This window comes from Maylandia zebra, linkage group LG3 (genome assembly GCF_041146795.1).
Source record: "Maylandia zebra isolate NMK-2024a linkage group LG3, Mzebra_GT3a, whole genome shotgun sequence".
NCBI classification, from domain to species: domain Eukaryota; kingdom Metazoa; phylum Chordata; class Actinopteri; order Cichliformes; family Cichlidae; genus Maylandia; species Maylandia zebra.
In genome coordinates, this window is record NC_135169.1 from 22,416,951 (window position 1) to 22,432,294 (window position 15,344).

Sequence of the window (15,344 nt, forward strand, 5' to 3'; positions counted from 1 at the left end):
ATGTTTTAATTTTTTCTAACAGAAAATAATTGCAATAAGTTAAAAAGCCATAAATATTTCTTTATTCCACTAATCTGATCAGACACGTTGGTGAAGAATTACAGAATTTCCCCATGTTGTTCTTTACGTGTGAAAACACTGCACTGAAACTGATGGGAAATACAAAAGGTTTCTTCGACCTGATAGTAAAGTGTCAGACACAACAGTGTCTATGAATTCTAACACTGAAATGACATCAGGAGCTCACAAAGCTTTTAAATTAGAGTAACACTTAAGGTCAGTGGATTAGATTGAGGAGAGGAAATAATTCCACTGATCTCTGTTAGTTTCTGATCTTTCTTCTTTTTAAACTTTTTGAAAGTAGATGGTGCAAACAAACTGTATCAGGCCTACCTCATAAGAATAAGAACATGTTACCTAATTATAGCCTTACTAGATCTCGTATTGTCCTTTTAAAGCCACACTTACAAACACAAAGTAAAAGAAGGTGAAGGAATTTATAAAAACAGAATTACAGATAAACTACTTACTGTTTTGGGCTCTTTGTCCTTCCCCTGGATGATAGGTTTGTGGTAGTGAAGCATGCATCTCTCTGGGGACTTTGTGTTTGAGTAAAAATTTGCCTGTTGCTCTTATGAACCCTGTGTCACATGTGTTTAGCTGGTTTCAGCTTCATGTTTGTTTTCTTTTTTGTCCCTGTCAAGTTTGTGCATCTTAGTCTCTGTCTCAGTGTTTGTTTCCTGTTTTATTTCTGTCTTATTTTGGCCCTTTGTGCATTTAAACCCTTAGTTGGGAATAAATGTGGACTTTCTGCTTCAGAAGATAAAGGTCAGTTTTGCGATTTATGAAGTTTGCCCTTTAATCTGGATTTTGGCTCAGCTTCCAGCTACACTGTGACATAACTATGGCAATGATGAGATACAGATCTCCAGTGAAGGTGTCACCATGATGAGCAAAGCAAGGCTTCATGAAAGATTTGAAGTGTTTGTGATTCAAAACAATCTGAAACCATCTCCACAGTGGCACCTGCTGGACAATTTGGCTATTGTCATCTCTTGATCATATTCTCTGAAATGGTGACACAGACAAGTTCTGCACATCCGCATCCGCAGAGAGAGAGCTTAAGCTACACGCTCTCCTACAAACAACGGCTCTTTTCAGAGCCACCTCACTCACTTGCACCAAGAGCTCGCTCCTTTACTGTTTTTATTAGTATTGTTTTTATAATATAAGTCTTATGCTCACACTTAAATCTTCATGCTGTTTCTATACCAGAAGTTACAGTTGGGATCAACGTGGAATTCACTGACTTTATTTTCAGAATTGCCTCATTCACTATGGTCAATGTGATTGGCTGTGCCTTTCAGGGAGCTGTTTACGTCTTGATGCATTCTCAGTCACCCAGGAAAGTAAATCTCCAGAAAGTTGATTCTGTTCATAGATGCAAAACAAACATGTAAACATATCCTGACATATTCATAGGGTTAATTTTTGAGACAAAATATCATGAGGTAGTCATGATTTTGCAAATATTCCACCTTGGAGTGCACTTTGCACAAATTGTTTTAATAATGGTGTAGTGGTGGAGTAATGGTGATACAAGAATCACAGGTGAAGTTGGATGATGACTTGGTGGTTCATGACTGTATTTGAAGCACATGTGTGACTGCATGTATGTGGAATGGCTCACTGTTATTCATCAGGTGACAGAGGCAGCTCTGCCATGTTGTAGCTCGGACAGAGGTGAAGAGGCGAGGTCACAGGTGACTGACTGATGATTTGGTGCTATAGATTAACTAGTATTTATTATCATGACAATTGTTAGGCTGCTGATGTAAATTGTTTCATTAGTGTATATTTGACAAAGAATCTGAATCGACATGTCTCACTTTTTATATGGCACGAATCCATGTGTTATTTTATCAGGTAGCAATATGTCCTAGTGCAGTCAGAGCGGAAGAGCCAGGGCCAAAGCTGAGGCACATCAAGCACACAATAATTTTAATCTGAGGATAAAACGCATGTACTGAGGCTGAAAGAAGCTTCAGTGCTCTCACAAGACTAAAAAGATGGCTAAGGTCAACAATGACTCAAATGAGATTAAACAATCCTGATGTATGCCATGTCCACCAGGAGAGACTGGACAGTATAGATGTAAAACAAATATGCCAGCAGTTTATCTCAGTTAATGAGAGGAGCAGGCATGTGTTTGGCTCCTTCACATGGACATTGAGTTGTTGTGTGGGACACCAGTAGTCCATGTCTTTTGCTGTAACAGTAGTTCATGTTGAGAATAAAACATCCCAGCTCACTGATTTGATCGGGGCAATATCGTGCCTAAAATGTTGCATCGTTTTGCTGAGAGATCTTTTACTTTGTGGTAATCGTAGTTGGACAAAAACCACCAGGTCAATAAGTGTTCCCTTAGTGCTAATGTATAAGAGATGTTGGTGTACTATAACTGAAGTAATGTTATTAAGTCCTTAAAGTCATATTCTTTTATTGTCATGACTGTATTTCAAGCTTCTTTTTTTTTTTTTTTTTGGTATGATACCTGATTTATATGGAATATGACTGAAGCAAACAAAAGTCTAAAATACTTACTCAGTCATTTGTTTAATGGTAATTTAACATTAAGTAATTCACATATAAAACTATGAACTGTAATTTTAAATTGTTTAAACGCATGTAGAATAGCAAATGTAGGCAAGTATATTTCTCCTTTTTTTTTTTTATCAAGAAACAAAGACAAAAGCAGGGCAGGGTTCGGTGGTTGAATCATCCGTCCCCACCACTGCCAAAACACGCCCTTGTCAGGATCATCCCCCACCACCTGCAGCTGGCCGTCCACAACGACGAAGAGCTGAACAAGCTGCTTGGCTGAGTGACGATCGCTCAGGGTGGTGTGCTGCACAACATCCAGGCCAAGAAGACTGAGAAAGCTAAATAAAATCCAGCCACTTTCCTCAACCGACTAACGGCTCTTGTAAGAGCCACTCACCTCTGAGAGTACACTTGGTTAAAGTAATGACACTAAATCTTTAATCCATAGGTGTCAAACTCATGTTCACACTAGAACTGAAGTGGGACAGCCCTGTTAGTCTATCAGTATGTGCAACACATTTAGTTGTTTTAGTACATGAATAAAAATCTGACTGACTTAAATTGTGAAGTTATTACCCAGACTTTTCTTTTTAAAAACTTGCTTTGAAACCAGAGATCTGTGTCGTAAGTGCATACGATAAGATTAGATGACCTTTATTAGTCCCACAGGTGGGAAATTTATTTTGTTACAGCAAAAGTGCAAAGTTATGTAGCGGAAATTAGAAAACATTGGTATGCAATAGAATAAAATAGAATACAAATGCTATATACAACTGAGTAAGAAAATAGAAAAGTACAACTTTGTCAGAAAAAAAGAACTGCACATATAGCAGTCTTATTGCACTTGTGTGGATGTGTGTGTTTGATCAGCTGCAAGTCTTTGTTGTAGAGTCTGACAGCAGTGGGGAGGAAAGACCTGAGTAATCTCTCTGTCCCACATCGTGGGTGCTGCAGCCTGCCACTAAAGGAGCTGCTCAGTGCTGTCAGAGTTTATGCTGTCAGAAGCATAAACATTGTCTCTAACTTCTGAAGTTCAGTTTGTGGTCATGTCAGTTATTGTAACGTTGTGAAGAAAAGCACGCATTACAGCTGAATCTTATAGCAAAACGAAGAGTCAATATAATATTGTAGCGTCCCTCGACAGAAGACAGACGATCAGCGTTCCGGTTACCGGTGTTTATTCAGAATAGTAACACGGGCTACTGTGGGCCGTAGCCAACGCCAAAACAGGGGAAAAAAGTGCGCTCTACAGCAACAGCACAACCACCGACACTCTTCTCTCTTCCGCCAACCACACACACACACACACACACCTGCTCTCCTCCAGACTTTGTCATTGGTAGCTGATCTGATTGACAGGCTAACCGGCCTCTAGACTACTGCACATTCAAGGACACTCAGTAAATCACCATGCTGCGGGTGTGGTCCAACTATGCCATAAGTAATTTGCAATTCTCAACACAGAACACTGATAACACAACAGTCAACTAACTTGTAACCCAGTCCGTTACAATATGTAGGCAATGTCAGTCGGTAATCGTTCGTGAAGTTCTAACACACTACATCAGCAGTCGGTATGGAAATACTGGCAGGTATTTCACTAATATTTTCAAGACTTCAGAAAAAAAAATATAACACCATAACAGAACAGCTCTGAAAGTGAAGTGTGTGGCTCTTAAAAGAGCCGTTTGATGGATTAGGGCGAATGAGTTTAACCGCCGAAGCCGTACAGAGTGCGGCCCTGCCTCTTCAGAGCGTACACCACATCCATGGCGGTCACAGTCTTCCTCTTGGCGTGCTCAGTGTAGGTGACGGCATCACGGATGACGTTCTCCAGGAACACCTTGAGCACACCACGAGTCTCCTCGTAGATCAGGCCGGAGATACGCTTCACTCCGCCACGGCGAGCCAGACGACGGATAGCGGGTTTGGTGATACCCTGGATGTTATCACGGAGAACTTTACGGTGATGCTTGGCGCCTCCTTTACTTTATTTTTTAAACACTTTATTTAAAGTATACAAAATTACATATAAAATGTACACACACATACAATTACATATACAAAACCGTGATCACACACCACTCACCAAAGAAAAAGTCAAACAAGGAGGAAAATCGAGCATCTGAGTCCACAAACCACTTTTAAAACTTACAATTTCAATACATTCCAGGGGAAAACTTTACCAAGTTTCAGGTCCATTGTTCGTCTTCTCCGCAGATCTGTAATGATATGTTTACTCACCACATCACTACTTATCATTTTTTGTTCAAACACTCCTTTGGCACGGGTTTTCCAAATATGTGTGTTTATTACACACATTACTAACCAAAAGAGTCTCCTTTTGTCGTCACACATTTTTTCTTTAAACAAACCATATTTAACTGCTTTAATATTAACATCCACATCATAGCCAATCTCTGTCATTTTCTGCCTGATCTCAGTTGTCCTATAACAATCCAATAGAAGATGTTCTAGGGTCTCATCTTTATCACAGTTGGTCATGGGACATTTCATGGTGGTAACGAAACAACTCCACTGTACCACCGCTCTCACAGGGAGGCGCCCGAGCGAGATGAGCCATACCACGTCTCTCATGCTTTCGGATAATATTTTGTCTTGTATATTTTTAACTATTAATAGATTTTCATCTTGATTTGCATACTTATATTGAATTACACCTTCATTTTTGGTTTCATTAATTTTTTTATAGATATTACAGAGTTACACACCAAAGTTTATAGCTAAACCAACTAATTTGCAACGTCAGAGGTCAGGGTTCAGCAACTTAATGGAATTCTTGAGAGCTTTAAGGTCGCATGATATGCTCTGAGAACACAATGGGATGAATAGCCGCCTTGAGACCAGGAGGCCCAGGTTCGAATCCTGCTCAAACCCACTACTGTCCTTAAAACAGGGGTTAACTAAGCGTAGATGTAAGTGACTTTGCAAAATGTCCCATATTTAGCAGCAGTGGTGCTGAACATGTTGCTAACAGCTCCACATTTTCCTCCCTCTGTACCTGGGTAGTTTCTGCAGCACCAAAGAAGTCCACCTGTCCCTCTCCTCACGTTGTTATGATTTCCTATTGTGTTTGACAAGGTTTGTGATCTTGCCACATGTGTCATGTACCACGTGTTGTCTGTTTCCATGAGCGTAGAAACTGCTTTAATTATCAAGCGAGTGAACCATGATGAGTGTCTACAGTGGTAGTTATGAAGCTAATAATTAGTGACATCCTATTTATTCTAAATTAGTAAGATGAGCAATGAGGTTGAACAAGGCACAAGCCTCAACCACTCAGCAGGAGAGACTGAGAGCTTTTTGCTTTAGTTTTAATTTGACTTTATATTAAGACCCTCTATTCTTGTCTTGTGAATAAAAGAAACACACTGCTTAAGCACTCATGATAGTATATTTTGAAGGTGGATTTCAGTCCCTGACTATGTAAGATGACATGAATGAACATACATTTCAAAATAAATCAAGATACATAATCTACATTTCCCAATACACAAAATGTTACAGACACAGTCACAGCAAGAAGGATGTTTGCTCAGAGAGAATTGTGTGGCTCTTAAAAGAGGCTTTGTTTTTTTGTGAAGCCGAGCGCTTTGCGTTTACTTGGCCTTGGCGGGCTTCTCGGTCTTCTTGGGCAGCAGCACAGCCTGGATGTTGGGCAGCACACCACCCTGAGCGATGGTGACTCCCCCCAGGAGCTTGTTGAGCTCCTCGTCATTGCGCACAGCCAGCTGCAAGTGACGCGGGATGATACGAGTCTTCTTGTTGTCGCGGGCTGCGTTGCCAGCCAGCTCCAGGATCTCAGCGGTCAGGTACTCGAGCACAGCTGCCAGGGGCGCCGGCTCCTACACGCTCGGCATAGTTGCCTTTATGCAGCAGTCTGTGGACACGACCCACGGGGAACTGAAGCCCGGCACGGGATGAGCGGGTCTTGGCCTTAGCTCTGGCTTTGCCTCCAGTCTTGCATATTTTATCATTTATTTTATATACACACACATATGAACAACCAAGCTTACATATACACACCATGGGCATGAATGTCATGGTAATTTTGGGCTTTTTATTATTTTAAAACTTTCCCAGAGTGGAATGATTGTTCACCATTCATCTTCAGTGACTTTAAAAAACAAAAAAAACAAGAATTCATTTTGGATTGTCTCTTATCCACACAGGGTCAAAATATAAATGCAGGCTCAAATATATACATGCACTTACTTACATTTTTTAATAATTGGTGCTGAAGGTTCTACAGTGTCTTAGGTCGACAAAGCCAAGGTCTAATAACTCGTCGTTAGCGACTGATTACAACTTTTAGTGACTGAGAGGTTGCCAACCAAGAAAGAAGCTCCTCCTCCAAAAGCAAACCCTTTAAGCTCGACTGAAATTTGCAGCTGTCCACATGTGAACAAGCCTTCTGGAAAAATGTTTTATGGTCAAAGATGTGACAAAGATTGAGACAATAAAGAGGTATGTTTAGGAGGAGCACAGGTGAGGCTTTCAAATGGAAAAACACTGTAGCAACTGTCAAGCATGGTGGTGGTAGCAGCATGCTCTGGGGCTGTTTTGCTTCCAGCAATACTGGCAGAATATTAAAGGAGGAGGACTACCTCCAAATTCGTCAACTTTTTCTCAAATCAAGAGCTGGACAGGACAACAATCCAAAAACTAAACCTGGTTTTGGAATAGATAAGGCAAGCTTCAGGAATCACCTTCCCCGACCCTAATGAAAATGTGTGGACTATGCTTAAAAGGAAAACAACCAGAGTTAGAAATTCTCATGCACCCAATTCTTGTTTTTTTAAGTCATTAAAGGCACATCCTGTATGTCTGATATGATTGATTATGCTCAATAATCGATCCTGGAAAAAGGACACTTCAAATAACTAATTAAAACCCACAGAAAACCCCAAATTACAACGGCTTTCATGAATCTGATGGGAATACATGACTGAAATTTTAACTTGTTGCACTTTTGTCTCTTTCCCTTTGATAATGACAAAAATTTTAGTTCCTTTAGCAAATAAACAAAATGTATAATCACACATTTTACAGCTTGGAGTATAAATATGGCCTTTTTAACAGGTATATTATTAGATGTTCATTTAGGGTGGTACTTAGCAAACAGTAATGTGGCATGTCGCAGTTTTCATTATCCTTATATCTATATCTGAATACGTCAGCTAACATTAAACAAAAAGAATAAACAAAGGTAAATTCAGAGGAAAGCCTTTCCAGGAAAAACAAGTCGAGCACATCGTAAACAGGCTCAAACTGTCTGTTCAAGTCAGGAAAAAATGTATAATACAAAACGCACTTTCATGTCATCTCTGAGAGATGCAGCTGTTGCTACCTTATCTTTTATGTTACTTGGAATACCAAATAATGTGTTACTATCTAAACAAAATAAATATACAAAAAAAACAACACAAAACTGTTTAAAATGTACCTCAAAAAACTGATGGTGACAGCTAAAAATTAACGTCTCACACTACCAACTTTTTTGTTTTTAACCTCTGGGCTGATCAGGCTCCAGAGGTGATATGATGGGAATTAATGTTGAAAAAGTCAATGCACGTCTTTGAAATGTAAAGCCGCTGTGCCCCAACAGGTTTAACAATACCAAAAGAGGATTTAGAGAGATCTCAGTCATGATGTTCTGGACACACCCACACATTCTAAGAAGTGAATTTATGAAGTAAAACAGGTGAAAGCAAGTAAATGTGTTTACCATGAGTGTGTTGAACCGTGGCAGTTTGACAAATCCAACAACAAGGCATAGTGTTTCTTTTGCTTTGGCCTTTGCTTGGATGTACAATATGACGTTCATGCCTCCAAAGATGACTCATCTGGTTTCTGAAGATACTCTTTGACAAGACTGACAATTGTCGATACTTCTGCCATGGCACCTTTACCTTCATCTCCACACACTAGCTTTTTGGCAACGCAGGGGATTTCCACATATCCAAACTCTTTCAGTCTGGATACCTGCTGGGCTGTAATAGGATGCAGCCACATAGCTGTGTTCATTGCAGGGCAGAAGAGAAGAGGACGACTGGTATCCCAGGCTCTTACCACACACGTCAGCAGATTATCACAAATACCACTAGCAATCTTTCCAAGACTGTTGGCATCAAGAGGGGCAATGACAAGTAGATCTGCCCAACGCCTTAGCTCAATGTGTAGCACAGGGTCAGATCTCTGTTTCCACAGCTCCCATTCATCCTCGTCACTGTAGATTTTGACTGACACCTCAGCAGAATTATAGAAGTGCTTGGCATGCTCTGTAGTGACTACTCGTACATCCACCCCAGAGAGTTCAAGAAGCTGGGAGACCAAAAGAGGCAGTTTCAAGGCTGCAACACTCCCTGTCACTCCAACAAGGACATTAAATGTCCCGGAAGTTTTCAACAAATCAGTTTTTAAACTTGACATGTGGTCGTCTTGCTGCCTGTCAGCAAAAAGAGCAAAAAGAGTCTTGCTTTTTTTTTTTTCTTCTTTAAAGTCTGTGAGCCGCCAACCGGCGCGCAATGTTTCACGTCCTGTGTAACTAAAACGATTTCCTGTGTGCTCTCAGTAACGTGCTGCAGGATTGTTTAAGATACAAACACTGCAGGCCGGCAGCTCCGCCTCCGTCCTCTTCACATGCTCAGACCGTCTGAGCCTCTCTGATTTCTGTCAAAACATTTTGTTCTTTACTCAAAGGTTCATTTGTATTTCTTTACATTTCCAACACTTTCTCCTTCAGCGTTTATTCATCGGCCACTTTGGAAAAGCTTTTCTTGTTTTTAATAAACTAAACGTCTGGTGACGACGAGGATGAAGAACACCACCATGAAATCATCATCACCATCACATTTATTTAGTCTCTGATGGTTTTTATCTGTGTGGAAATAAAACCATTAAAACCCTGATCAGCTGTTTCTGTAAACAAGTGTGACATCATCAATACGCATCATTTCTGATGATTCAACGACACAGGCACACTAGAGAAACAACAACAGAAGAAGAACTCTGGTCCACGTCTCCATCACGCCGTCCTGCTCCGAAGGTCAGGGTGTCGTTGGAATGATGTCATCAGACTCCTCTCTCTGCTCTTGAGTTCAGAAATGGCATTAACGCCCCGCCCCCTCCTGCTCAGTATCGTTTGTCCTCCAGCGGCGTGGCCACGGTCACCTCTTTGCTCCCGAAGTCCCAGAAGGCCGTCATGTGGAAGGCCATGTTGGAGAAGACCACCAGGTACTCGAAGGCGGCGAACAGAGAGTAGATTCCTGCTTCACAGTATTTGTTGTGGCGTCTGAAGAAGTAGGCGGCGATCACACAGCAGCTGATGTTGAACAGGAAGAGACGCAGCTTCCAGTGATATGATGTCATTTCCTCTGAGCTCATGTAGTGTCTCTTGATGACGTACCACAGCCAGCACGTAATGAGCATGTGCACCAGCGAGCTCCCTATGAACGTGATGAACCCGTACTTATGAACACTGTAGGTTTCCGTGGACGACACGTACGTGAGCATCACCAGGCCAGTGTTCTCGGCGAGGCTGCAGAGGAGCGCCAGCCCGCTCAGCAGCAGCTCCGGCAGCCTGTCGGCGAAGCGGCTGCGGTAGAAGCTGAAGTAGGCGAAGGCCACCAGGTACCGCGGCGCCGAGTGGAGCCCGATGCAGCCGCTCCAGATGTAGCGCTCGGGCGCACCGCTGATGGCGGAGCTGATGGACGGGAGGTAGTTGGACACCTTACAGTGCGTGTACGTCGCTTCCTCATAGTGGTACCAGAGGGAGATGAAGATACAGGCGATGAAGCCGGTCACCGGCAGCAGAAACGTCCCCACGGAGAAGCTTTTGAAAGGCAGCCGGATGAGGAGCCGGTCCCGGTCCAGGTTGCTGTACGGCCCCTGAAGCATCCTTCACGGCTCCCGAGGCTAGCTCCGATCAACTCAAAGCCTCGCTTATATTTCCGCAGATCGCGCGCAGCTTCGTCACGCACCAATCGCAGAGAGGCTTGCGGCAGCGCGCAACATCAATGCACTTTTATCCAATGAGCAGCACACACCGAGGCGGGGCGATGCTCCACGTGGAGCCCGTCACCAATCACGAGCCGGAGCGGCACCGCGTCACAGCCAGTCACACACTTTAAGAGCAGCGAGTCTCCTCTGTTCGCTACATTTTATGCTCTTATCACAGGGAAAGGAACGTGAGGAAGAATGGCACGAACCAAGTAGTGTTTCTACAAGGCTTCGGGAAAATGAGTGGACGCATACAAGAGTAGGAAGCACGGGGGGTTTGGGAGCCCCAGACTTAGAGCTTGTTTTGCGAATTCCTTTTATAAAAATTACTCAAAGCGCAAGTTCTCGGGGTGCCCCGTGGGTTCGAGGGAAAGAGCAACTGTGGCAAAAGAAAAGAGGCAGGGCCAGAGCGGGTGTTCCATACCACAGACTTATGTTTGGTGACTTATCAAGTCAATGGGAACATTATGGTTTAAATATTCTCCAAGATAATACGAAAAATATCTATCTCAGCTGACCCTTCTCACCCTGGACACAGTCTGTTTGACCTGCTCCCCTCAGGCAGGAGGCTCCGGTCCATTCGCACCAGAACCTCTCGCCACAAGAACAGTTTCTTCCCCTCTGCTGTTGGACACATGAACAATAACCACATGATTGTCCCCGCCACTAACACATGACCCTACGCTGTGACACTGCATCATTTCATGTTTGGCACTGATCACCACCTGCACTCATGTATATATCTTTCTACGTAGCACTCATAATTCTTATTCTCATGTATATATCTCATGTATATCTCATGCACATATCTTTCCTTCTACATAGCACTTTAATTCTTATTGTCTGCACTGAAGCACCGCAGCAATTTCCTAATGTTGTAAACCTCAACATCTGGCAATAAACCCCATTCTGATTCTGATTCTGATTCTAAAAAAATTAATGAAACCAAAAATAACGGTTTAATTCAATATAAGTATGCAAATCAAGATGAAAATCTATTAATAGTTAAAAATATACAAGACAAACTATTACCCGAAAGCATGAGAGACGTGGTATGGCTCATCTCGCTCGGGCGCCTCCCTGTGAGGGCGGTGGTACAATGGAGTTGCTTTGTTACCACCATGAAATGTCCTATGACAGGCTGTGATGAAGATGTATGTGAATTAAATAAAATGTGGAACACTGCCCATTCAATAATATCGATAGGGGAAGACAGCTCTGACGGAGTGGGTATTTTCTTTAAAAAAGATGCGGTGAATATAATCAAAAGAAGAGACATAATACCGGGACGACTCCTCCTTGTTGATTGCTGTTATTACGGGCAAAGGTTGCGTATTATTAATGTTTATAATGCACCCGAACGAACGAAAAAGATACAATTATTGAAAAAATTGAAGTATTTATTAGAGATTGGTTTTAATATAATTTTGTGTGGAGATTTTAACATCGTTACTGAAGCAACTGACAGAATATCCAAGGTTGAATTTAGAGAACTGCGGGAAAGCAAATTGTTGGTTAAAGTTTGTAAGGAAGCAGCACTCCGTGATTTATACAGGCACTTGCATCCACATACAGTCCATTACACTAGATTTGATTCGTTAACTAAAACAAGGATTGATAGATTCTACATATCACATAATGTTCAAGGTCTGAAATATGACACTCTTTTAACAGACTTTTCTGATCATACGGTGGTTATGGCAACAGTATCGTGTTGCCCCCATGAATTTTTGAACTATTGGAAATTGAATACATCCTTGTTAGCAAACGAGTTACTTAGGTTCGAAGTTAAATCTGAAATTAAGAAAATATTAGATCTTAAGATTTTTACTACTTCTTTCTCGGAACTTTGGGAGCTTCTTAAACGACGTATGTGTCAATTTTTTAAATTTAAAGCGATTTAAAATACGATTTTACGCAAGATTGTGTCAGTGTGTCTGTATCTACCTGGTCGGTGTCGCCGGGTCTGGTCCACCTCGATCGGGCCCCACCACCGTGGGTCGCTTTCTAAGACGTTGGCCAAGACCCGAATTTAACGCTCTTGGTCTTTTTCCACACACCTGGTGTGTGGGCTGTCGACAGGCGAACAACGTGGACTGGTCACGGAGATGGGACACGATGGAGGTGATCCGGCTGTCGAAGGACCAAGAAATGTTGGGGGAAAACTCTGTAAAAAAACCCAGGAGAAATAAAGACACAATGAGACAAAGTTACCTTCTTTATCAAACGTGTACACGGGTGAGCTGCTAAGAACAACTCACACCATGCACAGTGGCTTGGTAATTTTTATAGGAAAGACAGTGAGAACAGGATAAGAAAATACAAAACAAATAAAATAAACAACTCCATATGTGGCGCTAGTCTCGTCAGCAGAGAGCTGGGAGAAGGCTGTGAGAGATAAAACAATCTAAAACAATATGTCCCAAAACAGTATGTCTTTGCTGAGAAAGTCTAAAAAGATAATTCTAAACTAATCTAACCATAGGCAGAGGGCAGACAAAAGGCATCTTTGTACATTTAAAAGAAGGTAAAGAAACATAGAATCATTTTTCCTGTAACATTCCCTCCTGTCTTAACTTATTTTAAATGTATACAACAATTGTCTGTGAAGGTTATTTATTAAGTATCTTAAACAATTTTTAATTTTTCAAAATGGTCAGCATAGCAGAAATGGCAGTCATTTGGTCTAAAGAATAAAACAAAAGAAAATAATAGAAAGAAAAACATAGTAAATGAAAATCATAGTAAATGAAATAACAAGTGGAATAAACAAGAAAAAATAATAAAACTAAAACTACAAAAAATAAAAGATAAAAACCTTATATTTTAAAACGAAAACTACAAAAAATAAAAGGGTGAAAACTAAAATGAAAACTTTGTATTTAAAAATGATGAAAACTTCATATGTAAAATGAAAACCTCAAAAAATACAAGGATGAAAACCTTATACTTAAAATGATGCAAACCTTAAATTGAAAACTTTATATGTAAAATAATGAAAACTTCATATTTAAAATGAAAACTTCAAAAAATAAAGGATGAGAACTTCAAAAAATAAAAGGGTGAAAACCTTATATTGTACCTGCATAAACTACTAATGTGTTAATCAGTGCATGATCACTTGAAAAAGGCAGAAGTCATTTTTAATCACCACGTCATTCATTAGCAGTTATTACAAGTTCTCTTCTAACAGAATTGCAACGGGATGCTGTTCTTCTTTAGGCACGGCAACATAAGCAGTCATTGTAGTTGTTATCATCTTTGAAATCATTACTCTTAGACATGGCGGTGTAGCTGCTCCAGATGTGTGGTCAGTGACATATTTTTGCAGAATGGACAAATTCTGCAAAGTTTCATAAATGTCTCCTCCAGTTTCGTATCCATCAGGGATAAAAGTGCAACATGTTTCCCCGATCAGCTTGCAAACTCCTCCTTGTGATGCTGTTAGCAGGTCTAGTGTCAGTCTGTTCTGCAGCACCATCGTTCTGATGGCCTGCTGTTCTCCTGCTAAGGCGGTTCCAGGGCCTTAGTTAAGTTGATGTGTCGTAGCAGAGCATATCGGTTGATTTCCACATGATCCCGCACCTCGGCAACTCCAATGCCGGGGATCAAGCTCTGTAAGAATTTCACTCCTCCTCAGATGCGAAACTCTGGTTCCTTTGCTGCTTGGTGCCGTCCGTGCACATCCTGTCTGGTAATGAGTCTTTGTTTGTAGTATCATTCGGTAGCTGTAGTTGGAGCGACAGTTGAGGCTCATCAGTGTCGCATTACTGGCACAGGTTTCGTTGAGTGAACAGTCCATACACTTCCTCTCGTTCCTTGGTGGGCAGAAAGTGTATATGTATTTGCATAGCAGTCAGTTTTATTATTCAAGTAAGCTGTAGTGTTCATAAACTGCCACCAGAAATTAGTGGCATAGCCATGGGGAAACTTGGTGTACTTTCCTTTGTCATACAGTGTCTGCCTTTTCTCCATATAACGTGACTTGTTGTCCCTCACGGAAGCAAAGGTGAGGAGCCCGGCCATGGTCAGGGCCGCTGCAGTTGTTAAGAGCCACCACCTCATGACGACGGGACACACCCTCCTGTCGCGAGTAGACCCCCCGGCCAGGAAAGCTGACCCCTCCACCGGGCGAGATCACAACAAGTGGGCGAGCCTGCCGTCAGCTGTGTTTAGATGGCTTCACTTACTGGCTCTGATGGATGCAAGATGGTCGTTCCGCTATTTTGCAAGCTCCAGTTTTTCCTTTGGAGCACTTTGATCAGAACCCAGTCACCGGGCTGTGATCTGCAAGACACTTGATAGACATCATTACATTCTTCGTCATTTACAATCATCTCTTTATTTTCCTACAACTTAGACATACATTTTGCTACTGAAATTGTATCTGCCTTTTTCACTGGGTAGATTTCTGGCCACTTTGAGAATACATCTATAACCACTAGGGTGTATTTTTACCCTTGGCATTCATTTAGCTCAATAAAGTCCATATGGATTGTGTGGTCTCAGGTTTCCCTGAGCATTATATTTTTGACACGTCATGCATGTTCTGACAAATTGTTTTGCTGAGGTTTCAAAATTTACAGTGTAGAATTTACAGTGTAGAAATGAGAGTTGACAATACTGGTCAGTCCCCCCGTTGACAAATGCGTACAGCCATGAGTCACTAATGCCGCCATTTTGTGGAGGAATTTTGGCAACACTGGCTTGCCATAACA

General features: G+C 41.6%; 2 protein-coding genes and 2 pseudogenes across 2 annotated transcripts; all 4 read right to left on the reverse strand.

Annotated features, from left to right (window-relative positions):
• Positions 1–4,271: 4,271 nt before the first annotated feature.
• On the reverse strand, positions 4,272–4,806 carry LOC106676094 (histone H4-like). Its single transcript, XM_076882162.1, has 2 exons — positions 4,760–4,806; positions 4,272–4,592 (listed from the first exon to the last, which is right to left on the reverse strand). The coding sequence occupies exons 1-2, from the start codon at positions 4,804–4,806 to the stop codon at positions 4,316–4,318; spliced, it is 324 nt and encodes a 107-aa protein (XP_076738277.1). The 3' UTR covers positions 4,272–4,315.
• Positions 4,807–6,039: 1,233 nt separating this feature from the next.
• On the reverse strand, positions 6,040–6,674 carry LOC112430675 (histone H2A-like; annotated as a pseudogene).
• LOC106676528 (phosphopantothenoylcysteine decarboxylase pseudogene) lies at positions 6,591–9,319 on the reverse strand (annotated as a pseudogene).
• Positions 9,320–9,462: 143 nt separating this feature from the next.
• Positions 9,463–10,600, reverse strand: LOC106676529 (acyltransferase PGAP2). The gene has a single exon (XM_014413321.3). The coding sequence runs from the start codon at positions 10,522–10,524 to the stop codon at positions 9,760–9,762; it is 765 nt and encodes a 254-aa protein (XP_014268807.3). The 5' UTR covers positions 10,525–10,600; the 3' UTR covers positions 9,463–9,759.
• Positions 10,601–15,344: the final 4,744 nt, after the last annotated feature.